The 19,431-nt window shown below is 39.8% G+C and overlaps 1 protein-coding gene across 1 annotated transcript in view; it reads right to left on the bottom strand.

The window, feature by feature from the left end:
- Window positions 1-19,431, bottom strand: part of LOC113609402 (collagen alpha-6(VI) chain) — a 110,059-nt gene that overhangs the window by 79,716 nt on the left and 10,912 nt on the right. The window contains exons 6-11 of the mRNA XM_027086597.1: window positions 18,584-19,159; window positions 16,189-16,758; window positions 8,347-8,690; window positions 8,185-8,263; window positions 3,317-3,471; window positions 528-620 (exon numbers count right to left, since the gene is read on the bottom strand). Coding sequence (XP_026942398.1) covers window positions 528-620; window positions 3,317-3,471; window positions 8,185-8,263; window positions 8,347-8,690; window positions 16,189-16,758; window positions 18,584-19,159 — 1,817 coding nt within the window. The remainder of the gene's footprint in view (window positions 1-527; window positions 621-3,316; window positions 3,472-8,184; window positions 8,264-8,346; window positions 8,691-16,188; window positions 16,759-18,583; window positions 19,160-19,431) is intronic.

Below are 19,431 nucleotides of genomic sequence, written 5' to 3'. Positions count from 1 at the left end.
ACGAATCTGTTGTTAGTTATTGTTTTTATGCTTGGCCTGTTTTACTTGGCAACATTTTGGTCTGGCTAGAGCTGAATGAAACATCTTAGTGTCTCTTGCTATGACAGGGTGATCTGATCTAGCTTTTCAGCAGACTGTACAACCTATTCCCTACTTTATTTAAATTCCTCTGCTTCCATTAAAAGTGGAAATTGAAATAACTCGTCAGTATTCAGGAGGTTTTCATTATTCAACATGAGAGATCACAGTTTATTTTTCTGCATCATGGTCATCACTGCCAGAACATGGGATAAGCAATGATCTCTGCAGTTTTTCTCTTGATACTTGCATAGAAAGGTTTTTTAAAGTATCCAATTTAGAAAGCCAAGAAAAAGCTATCTAATTTGACATATAAGAAGAGGAGTATGACATATAAGAAGAGGAGCTTCTACCTAGAAGCAAAAAACATCCCTTATTTCTACCTAAACTTGGGTCTGAAAAACATATTGTATTCAAATAAAGTAAGCCATGATTGTAACTAAAATCACCTTTTTCCCTGCTGGTCCAGGGTCTCCCACTGTGCCATCTCCTCCAATGCACTTGCAGAATAAACAGCAGCATGTCCTTTCTGCAACACTGACCTTGGGGAGGGTAGGAATACATTACATTTGGTGGCATCGCTTCCCAAAATCACACACCACACAAGCTCAGGGATGTGATTTGAGAAGCCTGTTCACCACTCAAGTGACAGTGCTCTGGAGAGGATGCAGGAGACATTCTTTACCTTCCATCTTTCCTTCTGTGATCTGCACCATACAAGGAATTCAGAATCAACTCAAAGACGTTTTGTGTTCTCAAAAAGGCATCAGTTTAGCCACGGCCAATTCATTGCACACTGATTTATTAATGAGATCTCCTGTGCCCACACCATCCCAGCACTGACCATTGTATTGTTAATTACCCTATATAATTCTGCCCCTAATATTTTGTTCAATAAAATGAATACATGCTGTTTTCTCCTTTTCCTGTTTTATGAAATCTTTGTATGCCGGAGGATATAGACAGTGTTCAATGTCACACTGCTTGGCGTGGAGTTCAATGATCGACACTTCCAGAACAGTTTGTGTGGGACAGGATTTCAAAGACACCAATTACATGTCCAACATTTCAGAAGCACTTGCTGTAGAGGGTGGGCACGTGAAGAGATTTTATACTCTGGTCACATTTTATAGTCTGGCCAAAATAAAATGTTTTTTTGGCAAAAAAATTTGAGTGAATTTCATCCTGCACCTAGTTAGTCATCCCCTAAAAAATGTACATATTCCACTGCATTTTTATAATTAACCCACAAGATTTATTTTTACGAAAATTCTGCTTGCAATAAATACTATGCTTTGCCTTAGTGGGGTAGAATCAATCTTTGTGTTGAGAAGTTTCCTATCAAAATTCTAGTGTGATTAAAAAATGAAAATGTTTTGTTATAATCACTTAGCAACTTCCCCTCTTTAATTGTTTCTTATTATATAATGTTTCTTTTCTGACATTAGAAAACTCTCTGTTTTTTTCCCCTGAAAACCCAATAAAACTTGAAATGTGTGAAACCAAATAACAACAACAAAATGGATTCTGTGATTTCATGTTAGATGATATCAATTTTCTTTGCATCACTAAAATCCTACAGCATCAACTCTTTTACTATTAACATTAAAACTGGCTATTTCTAAAATTAAAATTTTCTTATACAGTGTTGCATTTATGTGATATCTAAAAAGTGATAGGCTTGTTTGAAGAATAACTTCCTCCCTCTATGGATTACCAATTTGAAATTACACATTTCAAAGAGCACTAGACACAAAATTTTTTTTGTAAAGTAGACACCGTCTTCCCATGTAGAAAGGAATTACAACAAAAATTCCATATTCTCTAAGTAATTATTTTTATATAATTACTACACTGAACACACTGTCACATATCTATATACAAACTCTATAGGCAGAAAGTAGCAGGAGCTAGAACCTTATTGGAAAGTATCTTGATATGCTGATTACAGATTTTATAAATTATAAGCAAATTACAAATTATCAGCCATTCATTAAAGGTGAAAGTAGTGCTAGATATCTTGGTAATATTTCACCAATAGTTGAATTCTTGTATGTTTCTGAAAGAAATAGGATTGCGATGCATCTTATCTAGGTGTTAGGTTCTAAAAATAGATCATAAAGCAAAAATCTCTGTCAGTCAAGACAACCTTTAAAAAACTTTTCATTCTAAAGTACATCATAGGAGGTCTATCATCATATCAGTAGTTTTTCTTCCAGATTGGATGAGATGCTCTTTTCTTAGTTGAACTCTCAATGGATTTGGCTCTCATTCACAGGTCATGTTGCAGAGAAAACACACATCTTTTTTTTTTTTAATTTTTATTGGAGTATAGTTGATTTACAATGTTGTGTTAGTTTCGGGTGTACAGCAAAGTGAATCAGTTATACATACACATATATCCATTCCTTTTAAGATTCTTTTCCCATAGAAAAGAATCTTCAGAGTAGAGTTCCCTGCGCTATACAGCAGGCTCTTATTAGGTATCTATTTTATATAGAAAACACACATCTTAAACAGAAGAATGATATTCAGTGTGGTGAGTCATGGCACTTAGGATCTGCAAGGGACGTGAAAACTGGCTGGCTGAGGGAGCAGCCGAGTCACCCCTACTGGTCAGACACTCTTGGGCACTTATGTTTATTGACTGTAATTTGGGCAGGATTGTAGGTGCTATTTAGTTTCTTCTTCTTTTTTTTTTTTTTTTTTTTTTTTTTTTGCCAAGCATATAAATTAAACATGCTTTCAGACATAGGAAACCAACTTATGGTTACCAAAGGGGAAAGTGGGGGGGGAAGGATAAATTATGAGTTTGAGATTAACATATACATACTATATATAAAATAGGTAACCAACAAGGACCTACTGTATAGCACAGGGAACTATACTCAATACTTTGTAATAACCTATAAGGGAAAAGAATCTGAAAAGAATATATATATATATATATAAAACTGAATCACTTTGCTGTAACCTGAAATTAATACGACATTGTAAATAAACTATATTTCAATAAATAAATAAATAACAACAACAAAAAGAAACACGCTTTGACATCTGTCTACTATATTACATTTCTTTCAAAACACCCTCTTATTTGGGCTTTGCACGAAATCAGAAAAGCCTGACTTCACTCCCAAATGAACAAAATTAGTTCAAATTCGTAAGCCTAAATATGAAGCCTATATACAAAACAAATAGAAAGTTTAAACTCACCAGCTTTCTCTGAATAACTTACCAGGTGCTTTGACAGTCGGCTCCCAAGATCCCTCATCTCAAGAGTGAGCTGTGTCCTGTACTCAAATCCTTTCCCAAATTCAATGTAGAGAAGGTCAGCCAGGTCATTGGAATTGGTGGCTCCATCCAGAGCAACTGTGATGAGGGCATTCAGGCCTAGCCAACACAGTTGACAATTCTCCAGGTGAGGGGACTTTGGTTACTTTAATCTTTTTGCATATGTATCTAAGTTGTTATTCCAGGAAACCAGTTGCAAGAGGAACACTCATTTTACTGTCCACTTCCCCCAACCACACACTGTAAAACTGTCAAGTGACAAGACCATCATCAGAGAACAAAAGGAATTCCATTTTTCAAAATAAACTAAATTGGAGAATAATTTATATAATAAATTATAACAGATCCTTGAGTTCTCTATGATATGAAGTAAGATAGTGAGTTTAAAAGAGTCCACAGAGAAAAGGGAACCCTCCTACACTGTTGGTTGGAATGTACATTGATGCAGCCACTATGGAAAACAGTATGGAGGTTCCTCAAAAAACTAAAAATAGAGATAACATATGATCCAACAATCCCACTCCTGGGTATATATCTGGAGAAAACTCTAATTCAAAAATATACATGCACCCCAATATTCGTAGCAGCACTATTCACAATAGCCAAGACATGGAAGCATGGAAGTAAATGTCCATCAACAGATGAATGGATATAAAGAAGATGTGGTACATATATATATATATATACACACACACAATGGAATGAAGTAATGCCATTTGCAGCAACATGGATGGACCTAGAGATTATCATACTAAGTGAAGTCAGAAAGAGAAAGACAAATACCATATGCTATCACTTATATGTGGAATCTAAAATATGATATAAATGAACTTATTTACAAAACAGAAACAGACTCGCAGACATAGAAAACAAATTTATGGTTACCAAAAGGGAAAGGGGGGGGGAGGGATAAATTAGGAGTTTGGGATTAACAGATTAAAAACTTCTATATATAAAATAGATAAACATCAAGGTCCTACTGTATAGCACAGGGAATTATATCCAATATCCTGTAATAAACCATGATGGAAAAGAATCTGAAAAAGAATATATCTATATATATCTAAATCACTTTGCTGTACACCAGAGACTAACACATTGTAAATCATTTCAATAATAATAAAATAATAATGAAGAGTCCATAGAGCATGCTAAAGCACAGAGGAATTCATATGTCAAGAAAGGGAGTGTTCTAAATTTTTGCCACTTGAAGGGGAGATCCTTGGAGCAGCAGCACTGCCTTCACCCGGAAGCTCATCAGAAGTGCAGAATCTCAGGCCCCACTCTAGACCCACAGAATCAGAATCTGTATTTTAATAAAATCCCCAGGTGATTCATATGCACATTAAAGTTTGAGAAGCACAGCTCTAAATGACAATCCAGTTGGAATTATAGGTACAAGAGACAGTAAAGGACCCCTTGTCAGGCAATCAGGAACAAATGTCATATAAGCAACCAGAGCTGTGGCTCATAGGCTTGGAAGTTTATAGAATACTTCAAATAAAACTTTTAGAGACTAACAAAAGGTTGACTTATTTTGCAAAGTAAGGACATTAAATGATGATAGTAATAAACCTGGCAATCATTAGGGTGGAGGTAACCATGGCAACAACTGTGCTCTCATTTATTAATAATTACTATGTGCCTGGAAGTTGCCTAAGTGCTTTACATGCATTATCTTATTTGTAAGATACAAGCACAACATTATAGGTAACTGCGATTACAGCTCTATTTTACAAACAAGCAAAGGTTTACCCCAGACAGCCTGACTCCAAAGCCTACACTCAGAGTGCATTTTAATAACAAAAATGTACGAAGGACATAATCATAAAGAGCAGTCCTAAAGTTGAATAAATTTAGTTTTATGAAAACATGACTATATTGGCATAACTTTTCTCATTTTATTAGGGATAGGTGAAGAATTCTTTGGATGGGACCTAAAAACCAATGGCTCAGAATAGATAAAGAATGTTCAAGGACTTGGCAGAGTTGAGTGCGTTCTTATATGATAGAATTATGACTCTGAGAGGAAGAGGAGAATGAAGAGAATACAGTTTCAGGGACAGAGTGGGAGGCTCAAGTTCTAAGAGATGCAAACAGTGTGGTTGCTGAAGTGGAATAAAGGAAGAATCACCAAAGAGTAAGATGACCAACTTGTCCTGGTTGGCCCGAACTTTCCTGGTTTTAGTGCTGACAGTCTCTGACTTGTCTCAAGCAAACAAAGACAGCTTGTCACTCTTCCAAGAGTGAGAAGGATGGGGAGAAGGGCGATGAGGGCTGGGAGAGGCAATGAAGAATGCTGAGTTCATCAACTGGCGTTTAATGATGAAAAGAAGGCATGCCAGTGGGTCTATCTATAAGGGAAAAAGATCTCACATCTGATTTTTCTTATAAGTTCCAGGAAATGTAAAAGTTTAATAAGAGTTATGAGAACCATGGGATTGTTTATTTGCAGAAAATATGCATATAACTATAATTTGTAACTGCTTTTCTCAGGATGGAGGACTTGATCCTTTCAGACTCATCCAGTACATGAGTCATATGATCTTAAATAGTATCTTCAATTCCTAAAAAATGAATTAAGAAAGAAAAGATTTCAAAAATTGGAAGAATAAAGAATCACTGAGAAGATTCTAGAGTACTGGATTTTTTAAAATGAAGAAACTGATTCATACCCCAATCCACATGGATTAAAGTGATATCCATCATTGAGAATACTTTTCTCCTGGTCTCCTCTTGTTTCACGGTGATGGCACAGTTTACATGTATAGATTCTGGGCCTCAAGTTAGAGAGGATCTCCTGGGTTAACAGATCATAGGGCCCAGCATCAACTGAAATCGTCTATATTTAGATAAGGGAAGCCAGAGCCAGAGGTGCTCTTTGTTCCTATTGAGAGACATTCGACACTTTTCAAAGAACATTATGGCCCACACCCCTTTATCTTTCCCATTCAAAGATTGTAGCTAGTGTGAGTCCTCCAACTTTTGCCTCTTTTTCAAAGTTGTTTTGGCTATTTTGGCTCCTTTGCATTTCCACATACATTTTGAACCAGCTTTTCTAGATCAACAAATATCCTGCTATGATTTTGACTGCGATTTAACTGAATCTATAGATTTGTTTGGAGAAAATTGAAATTTAACCATATTGAGTCTTTATATCATTGTTTAGTAATTTCAGCAAACAAACAACTATATTTTGTTAAATGTATACCTCAGTATTTCACGTTGTGTGTACATTGTAAATGGCTTTTTAAATTTTGTTTTCCAGTTTTTCGTTAGCATTTGGAAATATAATTGATTTTTGAATATTGAAAAAAAGATTCTAAATTTCTGAGGATATTCAAAATCTAGCTTCTGAAGTTGAAACTCATTTACTAGTTTTTCCTTGGGAGTTGGAAGAAAGAAGATTGGTCTTAGAAATCTGGGTGTTCCGAGAGAAACTTCCTGGAGAAAACTCTGATGTTGTCTGTAAGAGAAACATCTTTCCCCCACAAAAGAAAAGCTGAAGTTGAGAAAACCCTACCCACCCACTCTAGGGTCCTGTTCTCAGTCTTCATTAACATCTCCACCTCAGATCAGGAAAAAAGCCAAGACTTGACAGAATAAAGGGAAGCAGATTTAGTAAATAAAATAAAAATTCTTACTCTTCAGTTGTGAATTCAGTGAATTCAGCAATTTTTTTAAGATGGAGGAAAGAGAACCAGACAGAAAAGACAAAATCTAATCAGCCTCTAATAGTTAACCTGGGAGACAGATGTCTTAGGCTAAATTCCCTAGAAGCAGAGCCTGAGATAGCAATTTGGACACACACAATTTATTGAGGAAGCACTCTCTGAAAGAAGGGGACAAAGGTAAGCAGGGTAGGACTGGGGAAGGATCTGAGCAAGACAGTGTTTCAGCTAACATCTAGCGTCAACCTGACCCCTTGGGAACTCTGGAGCATGAGTTACACTACAAAACTGGCGCCACTTTGAGGCAAAGGTCCAAGTCTCTGAACTCTACCTGCTGCCCAGGTGTGGGATGGGGAGTAACATTCCAGGTAAGGTGGCTCCCACTGGCAAAGGGCAGTTCCTCAGAGAAAGGGGAACCTGTGGGTAATGTGTTAGCAGCTGGAGGATGGGGGAACCTGTCTGTAAAGGGGTCTGGGTGGAGTACCAATTACATCCACTTATAAGTATTTCTATTTTCAGTCAAACTGGAACATGTGAATGCATTTTTCTTCCACTGATCCATATTTTAGTATGAACTGACAATGAGTCAGAATAGGCATTGGTTTCTAAAGTCAAAAGCCTGGTGCCAGAACTTTACAAAGTCATAAACACCATAGTTGGTCCATCTGTTATCTGAAGGAAGGAACTGATTATGAAATCCCGAAACATGAGTAAACTTGTCCAACACTGCTTGTAACTCTGGAAACTTTAAGAGTGTTAGAAGAAAATAATCCAACTCTCCCATTCCTTAGTCAAGGAGAAATATACATGGTTCACTTCTGCTGACACTAAAGACATAGCAATATTAGATAATGCGGGGCAAGGGAGACAGGAACATCCTCCAGGAAAGCTTAGGAAGAAGAAATGAAGTAATATGAGAGAAAGGATAGGACACCGTATTCAGCGCTGTTTCATATGGGGAGAGGAAAAAGTAGGTGCCAAAATGCTGTGAGAGCTCATTTGCTCTGCCAAGTGCATCCAGAGGGGAGAGGCTGGCAAATTCAGTGCTATTTGAGTGTCTGGAAATGTAAGAGTTAGAAATGAGTTTTGAGATTATAAAGTTCATCAACACTCCTTTCCCAGTCCTCCCCATGCTTGGTACCTTCTTTTCTAAGTTCATCAGATTTTTGTTCAAGTTTTTCAACATCATCATCCAATCCATCTGAAAATAAGAGAACCACCTAAGAAAGTATTCAAAAAAGAAAAATGAGTAAAAAGGAAGTCATTGCACCAAAGACCAATAAATAAAATAAAACCAAGTTACCTTTCCCCGAGCAGCTGATTTATTCTGAAATGCACCCCACAGAGAACTCAAGAGGTTTGCGTTGAGAAGAGATGGTCTTTTAACTGTTACATCCTTCAAGCTGTTCAGTATGCTTTCACTGTAGATCTCAAACTTGGGGGAATAATTTTCCATGGCATTGGTCACTTGAAAAGCCACACTAACCTGAGTCTCTGTGCCCACCTCACAGCTTACCCCACTGAGGGAACTGATGGCACGTAAGATGTCTTGAAGGTAAGTTTCCATCCAAGACTGACCTTCAAGCAAATTCTGCCCATTCTGCTGAGTTGAGATGTCAAATCCCACCACAATGTCCACAAAGCAATCTAGGATTCAAGGGAAAATCATATCTTATTAGACTAACAAATAGCTTTATTTGACTTGGATGTCATATCTGAATCACGGGACTTGGAATTCTTGCTTCTGTCCCAGTTATAAAGTTGGAAAAAATGAAAGAGCATGAGTGAATAATGGAAGAGGCTCAGAATCACTCTTTCACAAGCTGTTAAAGTGTTACTTTTTTAGCATCTATAAAATCTAGATGATTCTATAATGAAGTTCTGAAAGATTTCATTGTGTCCATTGAGAAAGCTATGTAGTCCCTTAAATAGCTGAAATATGTTGTGGAAATGTTAACAGTCTAAAATAGGAAATTCATATCATGCTATTTATAACTGAGGTCATTCAACAAATATTAAATTATAATTATAAGGGAAATATAAAAAACATTTGAATAGAGAAAGTAATTTAGAAAAAATAAATCACAGAAGACTCCTAAAGGAATGATTTTGATGATTTATCTTTCTGAAAAGAATCTTTGATTCCTCTTTTTGTCTCCTAACATCCACTCAGAAAAGAAAAAGTAGAAAGAAAAATAGAGACTCTGTGAGACCCTTTGAGATCTTGCTTGGTTGGAGTCCTTCAAGTGAAGAAACTGGGTACCGAATTACCCATATTCAACCGTGTCAAAGATGGCTTTGTGCTCAGAGCTCAGCCACTCAGGAAGTCAAAGCCACTGCTATTTTGGAGTTTAAGAAATACTTAGAGAAGCATTGCGTTTAAAGTGCTTTGCTCTCATCCTTATTAACTCTAGAGACATTTAAACACTGGAGAAACTACAAGGGCTTGAAATTTTAAGCTGACCCTCCTAACAGGACGATAATGAGAAGGGTAAAATCCTATGACATATACACTCTTTTTTCAAGAACTTTTAGGTTGACTAGAAACTTCAACCTTTTCCAGCAAATTCCACACACACACAGCTTGCTTGGTAAAATAAGGCATAGGAATGTTTAATTTTAATTTGCATTATTTAGAGAAGCAGTTTTTCAGATATTTGTTGTGTAGACAAACGCCCGCCTTCCAGACACACTGGTCAGTTGGGCATTTGCAAGTCTTTGAAACCAAAACAACAGTTTCAGTTCTTAAAACAACGGACAGGAACTTGATTCACTTTTAATGATAAAAGAGTTGGGTGAGGGAGAAGAAACCTTATTTGATAATCAATTTTCACCATGACATTCAAGGTAAATTAAAGTCATCAAAACATCTGAAAGGTGAGTTTTCTTATTTTACTGTACTTAATTGGAAAATGTCTTCTCCGATACTCAGAAAGTGAGATAAAAAGAAAGGAACTAGTCAGAAGGAAGCACTCGAATATGTCCCTTCCAAACTTCCTCTTAAATCTATATCCTTTCATTTCTATTTTGAGATTGAAAGTTTCACTCTTGGATGAACATTGTTTTAATTCCTGAACAGAAAACCATTCATTCACCAAAACACATTACTGCCTTCAAGGAAAACAGTCTCTTGTGAAAAAACAAACATTGGCAAATATGCCAAAATGTCATTGAGTGTTCCTGGGAACTGTCCCCTTTAAAAATAAAGCGTTTTAACTTTTTGTCTAGATTACTGAGATTATAAACTCTAGTAAACAAGTTCCTGGTGTTTGTTTAACTAATTCAAATTGACAAATGAGTCCATGATAATGTGATCAAAGGAACGGAATTTGGGGAACAAGTCCAGAGGTGGCCGTCATATGTCTACAATTACATACAATTAGAGAGAGTGGGCCATGCAAATCATGGAATGGCCTTGCAGACTCTGCAGGACATCTGCCCTCAACTCAAGAGGCCTTTGAAGAGGCAGGGATGATTTTGGAAGTGGGCTAGGAAAAAGGCTAAAAGTGGATTTCCAAAGAGAAATAATGAAGGATTGTAGTTATCAATAGGATAACAGGAGTGGGAATCAAAAGGGGGTAATAAATGCAAGGGAAATTAAGAAGGTAATCCATGGGACTGGCTACAGAGGGTGATAAACACAAGTAAACTAGTACTCTGAGAATTTGCCAAATAGCAGTGTGGAATGCTGGATTGGGGAGGCAGAGTTTAGTTTTAGTCCTGTACAGGTCACTTCTGTGTTACTACCAAATAACTTCTGCCAAATCTCTTAACCTCTCTGGGCATTAATTTTCTTGTCTATAAAAATAAGAAGATTATATATTTCAAAATAAAAATACAAAAGAACAGAAAAAATAAAGGATTGAACTAGACAGTTATGGTCTCCTGCTAAACCCCAAAGCTGATTTTAATTATCTGACTTATAAAGAAAGTCCTTAATTGGAGTTAATGATGGCAGACTTTTAGTATTAAGAAATACTGTCAAACAAATGAACATATTTATGAAACAGACTCACAGACACAGAGAACAAACTTATGGTTACCAAAGGGGGAACGGGATGGGGGAGGGATAAATTGGATTAGCAGATACAAACTACTATATATAAAGTAGATAAACAACAAGGACCTACTGTACAGCACACGGAACTATATTTAATGTCCTGTAATAAACCATAATGGAAAAGAATATGAAAAAGAATACATATATCTATGTATGTATGACTGAATCACTTTGCTGTATAGCAGAAATTAACACAACATTGTAAAGCAACTATACTTCAATAAAATTTTTAAGAAAAGAAAGAAATACTGTCAAGATGGTAGGGTATATTTTTAAGATTAGAAGACAGATTTTTGAGATTTTTTTTCCCTTTTCTCAAAAGTTTTTGAGCAAAGGGCAAAGTCGGGCTGTTGACTGTTATTAGCTGGGTTAAGTGAAAAATTTCTTTGGAGATTTGAAAGAAGGGGATATCTTTTTTTTTTTTTTGCGGTACGCAGGCCTCTCACTGTTGTGGCCTCTCCCATTGTGGAGCAATGGCTCCGGACGCGCAGGCTCAGCGGCCATGGCTCACGGGCGCAGCCGCTCCGCGGCATGTGGGATCCTCCCGGACCGGGGCACGAACCCGTGTCCCCTGCATCGGCAGGCGGACTCTCAACCACTGCGCCACCAGGGAAGCCCAGAAGGGGATATCTTAGATGAAAAAAAGAGAAAGAACGATCTAGCAAATATAGTTAGGTGAAGACCTAGTTTATATACCTCCCAGATTGCTTCTGCCCTCCCCCTCCCTCAGTCCTGGCCGCACACACACACAGGAGTTGGACATTTGTCCACTGGAGAGCCTTGGCAGCCACCATCGCTGGGTCTCCCACACTATGGGGGATGGGCAGGCTTTGACACGGCCTCCATCATTCTCACTGCGGTAGTTCCTCAATGACTCTGGTGCCCACGTCCAACCCAGCTGAACTCACGGGATCTCTGGCCCCTTCCACTACTTCAGCCGCAGATACAATGCACTGCTGGCCCCGTATCTGGTTTTCCAAAGGGCTGATAGCACGATGCAGTAGGATGGGAGAGTAAGTCTCCATGGGGTGAACTCTGACCAGTGAGAGGCAGTAGATAGGAAGGAACCGGCAGATAACCAGCCTTTATTCCCCCTGATAGGCTGGTCTGTGCAGTGGTTCTGAGGCTTCCCTGGGTGATGTTCTGCAGGACCAACGTACCAGTGATGCTTTCTCAAAAGCTGTAGCTAGCTTGGTGATGTACATCTTGTATGTACTTTTCTCTTTTCTGTATCACTTCCCTCCACTCACTCTTGCTTCCCTGGGACTGTACTCCCACTGGAGTATTAGCACATAAACTGTGCTTTAAGCTCTGCTTTCTAGAGAATGCTATTAAGACAGGAACATAAAGAGATTCTTGTCAAGAAAAGTTGGAAATGACCGTCTATTTTTTCCTTATATTTCCCACATTCCTTGAGCCAATTCCTGAGGGTGTGTCTACTTCATCTTCATCAGACTGGCCTTTTGCTGAATCTCCTTTTTGACTCATCTTCCATGATGATGAAAAAGATGAGAGGTACTCTCGATTCTTTTGCTACCCAGTCACGGCTCCACACCAGAAAAGGCAGCAAGTCCATACCCTGAAAACTGCCTGGGGTCTCCTTTGGGTGGTCAGAATAGGTAGACTCCAAAAAAATCAGGAGAATAAGCATGAATGAAGATAAGAAAACAGACTTTGGAGTTGTTTAGGGGAATGTGATGCATGTTGAGGCATTAAATTGGAATATGGCTCTGAAATGTTGCTAAACTACTAAAGTTCCTGAACCAAGGAACTCTTGGTACATTGTCCTTCTGTGAACTAAACTACTGCATCACTCCATGTACCTGTGTTAATGAGATCACTTCAAGATACCCTCTGTAATACGCTGTGAGAGTTACCAAGACATGCTGAACATTTATACACACTTCCCATGCATTCCTCACGTGTCCTTATGAAACACAGAATAAGTAGAAATGCTTCTAATTCTCATTTTGCAGAAGGGGAAGCTGTGACTTAGAGAAGCTGGCCTGAGGTCTCATAGTTATTATGGTGGATCTCGCACGTGGGAATCAGATCCAGGCCTGTCTGGAGCTCCTACGCTGAACGACCTTATTTCACCACCTCCAGGGTGTCCAGTGATGCCAGATCATGCAGGTTACAAGTGTTAGATTGTGCTGTCAGAAGTGACAGCTTAGCAGTGAGTGGCTTCCTTAGGGAGCAGCAGCTTTTGAGCTATAAACCCATGATGTCTTGATAAGTTTCAGCTATTAATTGTTGAAGCACATCACTTATAATGTAAGCATCAGATAACCTAGACAACGATTATATCAAGAGAACTGGCAGCTTATTTAACAACCCACAAATGGGTTGGAATCAGACAGACCTAGGTTTCAAAATTTGCTTACTTTGTTGCCTCCTGTATGATCTGGGTCAGGTTACCAATATTCCTTAGAGCCCCAGTTTCTCATTTATAAATGGGAATGAAACCAAACCACAGAGGGTTTGGGAGTTTAATGAGATAATGCATTTAAAACACTTTAAAATGCTTGACCCTACACAGATGCACAAGAAATACTGATTCTTCCCTCATATCTCCATGCAGCTGACCATCCTTTCCCATAAATTGAAGCCTAAGTACAATCAGAGAAACAGAGATGATGTAACTGCACAAATGTGAAAAGAAAGGCGAGTGACCTCTCCAAAGTGGTGCATATTTTAATAAGAAGCAAAGCTGGATGTTCAGGCTCTGAATCTGGTTTGCTTTGAGACACACCAAGCTACTGTCTGATTTCCTTGATTTGGGGGTTTATCATTTAAGAGGAGCTAGTATCCTCCGCTATGTTTGCACAGGCTTTTGAAGCTTTATCAGCTTTATCATTCTAGCCTCATTATTCCTCAGCCCAGGCTTGGCTACAAAGGCCTCATACATTCTTGTTTGCTACAGTAATCACTTCAAGTTTACCTTTATAGGGTACTTTCCTTATTTGTTTATTTGTTTATTTATTTATTTATTTATTTATTTATTTATTTATTTATTCATGACTGCTGTTTTGACTTTCCACATGGTCTTCTTTCATCCTCTCTAGGACAGACTAGATGGTTCTGGGATCATTTTCTGCCTAATAATTGGAAATGGGTATTTCATGTGAAAAAGGAAAGTCATGTGGAAGGTTTGGCTGAGGTCACCAGGCACATTCCAAAGTATGGGGGGAAAGTAGAGTGGGATTTACAAAGGTGATAATTCCTGACCAATGACAGGACTCTTAACCTTTGGCTCACACACTGGGTCTTATAAAAGGTTTGAGCTTGGAGTTTAGAGGAGCACTTTTGGAGACGATGGTTGGTGTGCCATGAGGTCTCTCCCCGCAAGCACACACACACACAAGGAGAGGAGGTAACGTCCTCTTTAAGTCAAGAGAGAGGAGATTTGAGAGGTGACTTGGAGATGACGCAGTCTAGAAATTCTAAAGAATGAGACAGGATGGCACGCTGCTCTCTGCAAAGGAGAGGCACCCACACCAGGTGGCTGGAACTTCCAGTATTTACTGGGGAAATTGACATGTAATTGTTTCCCATGGAGGTGATAGGCTGCATGTAAGAAAGAGCTCTGTTGGGCTCCTCTGATCTCCCATCCAAGAAGGCCACCTGGAGGGGCAAAGAGCTGGCAGCAGATAAAGCTGGAGGCATCACTAGATGCCCGGTGGCTGAGAAAGGCATAAGGGAACATCTGGGATTGAGAGATGCTCACCATCCTCAGGGGAGCTATGGTGGAGAGACAGTAATGCTCTGACAAATGTGCTTTGGTAGGGGTGGAGGGGGTGGGGGGCAGGAGGGGAAGTCTTTGAAACATTCATGAATGGGCCCAGCTTTAGACATGGGCTACTGAGAAAACGAAGTCCTGAAAAGTGCCATCAAGTAGGAACTTTCCTGAATCTCTTTGGCTCCTCTCCCTTCCCCAGCCCATTCTGGAGAGGCCAGAAACCATGGTCAGTAAGAAGAGGGCAGGGCCTGGGAGAAGGAGGCAGAAGTGGGAGGTTGGGAACAATGGATAGAATGCCAACCGTGTGCAGTCGCTTCTGTCATGGTGAGTGGCCTGTGGCAGGGAAAGCACAGTAACCTTCTCGCAGTAACCTTCACGTGAAGTTTGAATAGTTCCACGGGGATGGACATATTCATCACCAAGAAGAGGTTCACTTATTTCCTGAAAGTGACTGAGGGCAAGGGAAGAGCTGACCCCCATGAATAAACTGAATGGGTCAATGGTAGACAAAAGTGAAGTGACTTTATAATGGCATCCCAGGTGTCATGTTTATTCAAAGTAACGTTACATATGCATTTTCTCATTTCATCTTCACAGTGACCTTCGGAACTAGGTGTTCTGTCATTCACATTTTACAGAGGAGAAAATTTTAAACTTAGAAAAGTTAAGCCACTTGTCCAAGAAAAAATAGCCATGGAGTGGGGATTTGCAGCCCAGTTAACTGTCCATTTCCAGAGCTGCCTCTTAGCAACCCTGTAGCCTTCCTCTCCCAAGTGGAAATCCAGGGTTAGTTATAATCCACAGGTAGTTATACAGAATCACAGCTAACCCAGTCAGAACTTTTAGAAAAATAGAAAAAGCTATTTATCCTTGAAGACCTTTCTTTCAATCTATTGGAAAAATGTCAAAATGTGCTAATTTTTAAGAAGATATTTACCAACTTCTGCAGTGAAGTTTCATAACAAAGCTCTAAACCTCTACAGATGTTGCCTCCCTACCTGTGGCAGCACTTGGCAGCCCCATTGCCAGGCAACCCAAGTCTGTCAAATAGTTCATTTCTTTGGGACACATTCCTCAGCCTCTGAAACCAACCAGAGTGTAAACAACGGCCTTCTCCTCACACCTTCTGAAGCTGAGGCATTCCCATTCACAGAGGGGGCATGTACTCCCAGGAGAAGGGGAGAGAAAAGGACAGAGTCTCTCCAATATCCTGTTTCTTAATCCACAAGTCACAAAAAATACTTGATAACTGTGAAAAGCTTAATTTGAAATCCGGAGGCACAAAGCTACGTTTTCCCACCAGCCCCAGGGAAGGAACAAACACGAAGGACACTTTCAATACTCACTGCTCTCAGCCCCCGAGGTACAGATGTTGCGAACGATCCTCTTCTTGACCTTTTTCAGTTCGTCAAAGTTGTGAACTGTCAGTTTTTTATCGGCAGTCCCGGTGATCTGAACGAGCTGCTGGTCATCCACATCCCCGATGCCCACGGAGTAAATGTTGATCCCTCTGCGTCTCAGCTCTTCCGCGGCCTGAGCCACTTCGTCTTGGGACTGGCCATCTGTGAGGACCAGCAGCACCTGCGGGGTACCTGTGTTGATCCGGCTGCCCATGTCCGGCTGGAAGTAGTGCCCTACCTGCCGGAGAGCAGAGCCAATGTGCGTGTATCCAAAGATCTGCTGGATGTTTTCAATCTGAAAGGAGATCTCCTTTTTGCCGATGAAAGTTCCCAGTGGAAACTCCGGCCGGTAGGTGTGGCTGAACTGGGCAGCTCCTATACGCACTCTGTTGACACTGACATCGAAGTCTTGAACGACAGATGCCAAGAATTTCTTCATCTTCTTGAAGTCATCTGGATGAATGCTATTCGAACCATCCATGAGGAACACGAGGTCTACTTTTTCAATTTCACAATCTACAAAGTACACAGCAACAAAATCAGATTTTTATTCTTTCTCTAACCCAGCAGAAGTCAAATGTTTCCAGCTACAGAGAAATGCTATTTCTGAAGCTGGTTTCTTAGCTTAAGCCACCCTGTGGTCCCATTAACTGGAGAGGAAACAAAAACAAACAATTGGGCATAAAGGCAGCATGAGGCATATACAATTCCCACGTCCTTTTAGGCTTCTCTTGACTTTTCTGTTTGGTCTCACACCGAGATGTCAAAGAAATAGGTGTGGTGCCACAGAAATATTGTTCTCACCTGCAATCTAGCTTTAACTCTTCCAGAAAGCTCAGTGACAGTAGCAGCATAGCCTCTATTTAGGGATGCAAACAAGAGACAGATGGTCTGTATTATTGGCTTGGCCTTGCTGGCCAGTTGAGCCAATAAGTGCTTTTCTAGTTTCTTAGGGCAAATTGAGCTTTGAGAATCATGACTTCCAGCCTATATCTAGTCAGTTTGTTTCTTAATCAACCCATTTTCTGGTGTATACAGGCAAAAATGTCTACTTGAGAAAAATGTTTTTGAACAACGCACTATGGCTTAGAGATGCTTCCCTTGTCTTAACACAGCAAATTAACAAAAAGAATGTGAAAGGCCGTTGCCAGTGAATGAGTTATGCTTGGCACGAGCTCATGTGTGTTCCTTAGCCTTCTGGAAAGCATTATCATTTCCTTGAATTCCCCAGAGAGCTCACCATTGAACTAACTTTGTTAATTCTCATTTTAACCTCAGAAAATGTTAAAGGTGTCTGAGATTCCTGTAGCCTAGATAAGCAAGGAAGAGATAAAATATAGGGTAAACAGATCCTTCGGGAATTGTTTAGTTCATTAAATTCCTTTGTTTCAGTGCCCAAGGGAAAACTTCCAGTATAAACATTCAATTTCAACTTCTACAATGGACTTGAAAGGGGCAGATTGATTTTTAGACATTGGCCAACAGAAAGTAAGAGATTCTTTCTGGTTTTCAGTGAGATCCAGATGGATTTTTTTTAGTTTTGTGAAAGAAAAAGACAGTAGCTGCATTCTCAGGAGGCAAGGCATATGAAAAACAGGAAAGTTAAATAAGTTTTAAAAGGAACTGCACCAAGATTTTGAAATCCTTGATTAATATTAATTCATCTAATTAAAAATACTTGGTATTTTTGGTAAAACACATCCTAATAGAAATACTAAGGAATTTTAATAAACCACAATCTCCCTTTGAAACAAAAGTGTAAAGTGGCAGCTGAATGAATGAATGAATGAATACATACATACATACATACATACAGCAATGCAATTTCTAGCTGCCAGAATAGAAACACAGCATCCAGGGCAAAAGAAGTCCTGCTCACAATCTTCTCTGGAAACATCTGAGGCTAAAACTGAGGGCTTAACATTGGGCTCCATATTGCAAATGAACTTGTGCCATAACAGAAACGGGTGAAGGCACAGGGGACTTCCAGAATGGAGGAGAGAGGGCTTCAAGCAGTGGTCGCTGGTTCTTAGGAAGAGAGGGATTTGATTTCTTGTGTAAAGAACAGGAAGGAGAACTAGAGGGTGAAAGTGGCATGTAAACACAGTTGTGTTCCAATAAATAAAGCCTGTTTGAAATGGCGAATTTCCCATCATTGGAAGAGTTTAGGCAGAAGTGAGTGGGAATGTTGTGGAAGGCCAAATGAAACATCCTTGAGGTCTTTCCAATTTGAGATTCCACAATGTGGGAACTTCTGCAGAACTCTCAGTGCCCCTTCTCTTTGGTTTCTCCCTTATTTGGACCTCTGCTGATAATTAAAAACTTAATGGATGAATCTTACCTACTTTTGAAGAGTTACACACACTGGCGGACACATCTGAAAATATCCCCTTCAGGCCTCCAAAAGTTTCCACAAAGAAGTACTTGTCACTTGATCCTGCCATGGCCAGCAGCTCCACGGGGTTGGCACCAGCGATCCCCACGGCCAGGACAAGGATGCCCTTGTCCCGTAAGGCCTTGGCTGTGGCATTGAGCTTATCGGCATCATGGGATTCCCCATCGGTGATTACGATGAGGACCTGGGGGACCCCCTTGTGCAGGCGGCTGCCCCGGGCTTCAGTGAACATGTGGTCTGAGAAGCCCAGGGCCTCGGCGGTGTAAGTGTTGCCCCCCATGGGCTGGTCATTTTGGAGCACCGAGATCACCTCCCGTTTTGTGCCAAGGTTATCCAGATAAAACAGCACCTCTGGGTCATCTGCATACTTCAGAGCCCCAAACCGGACATGATTCTTGCCCACATCAGCTTTTTTCACCAAGTCAGTCATGAAATCCTTCATGATATTATACTCATCATGGTCAATGCTGCCAGAGCTGTCAATTACAAACACGACATCTAAAACTTCAATGCGCTTGCATTCTGAAGGAGGAGAAAGGAAAACTGGATGAGATTAGCTTGCACATCATGCAGGACTCCCCTCCCCCATCTGTTTTTTAAATGCCAGTGTCTCCTCTCCATAGGATCAAGCTGTTCATTGGAATGTCCGCTCCCTGGACAACAGACACAACACACATGCATTTGTGCTGCCAGTACATAGTAATGCTCATTTAGGTGGCTTTTAGGACAAGGCAGATGTGACGTGAAGCCTACTGCAGGGGTTGGGAAGGGGGTGGGAAGGTGGGTCACAGGAT

This window comes from Aethalodelphis obliquidens, unplaced genomic scaffold, assembly GCF_003676395.1.
Source record: "Aethalodelphis obliquidens isolate GAN/ISIS:26980383/991018 unplaced genomic scaffold, ASM367639v1 scaffold56, whole genome shotgun sequence".
NCBI classification, from domain to species: Eukaryota; Metazoa; Chordata; class Mammalia; order Artiodactyla; family Delphinidae; genus Aethalodelphis; species Aethalodelphis obliquidens.
This window is presented reverse-complemented; position numbering and strand designations above follow the sequence as displayed.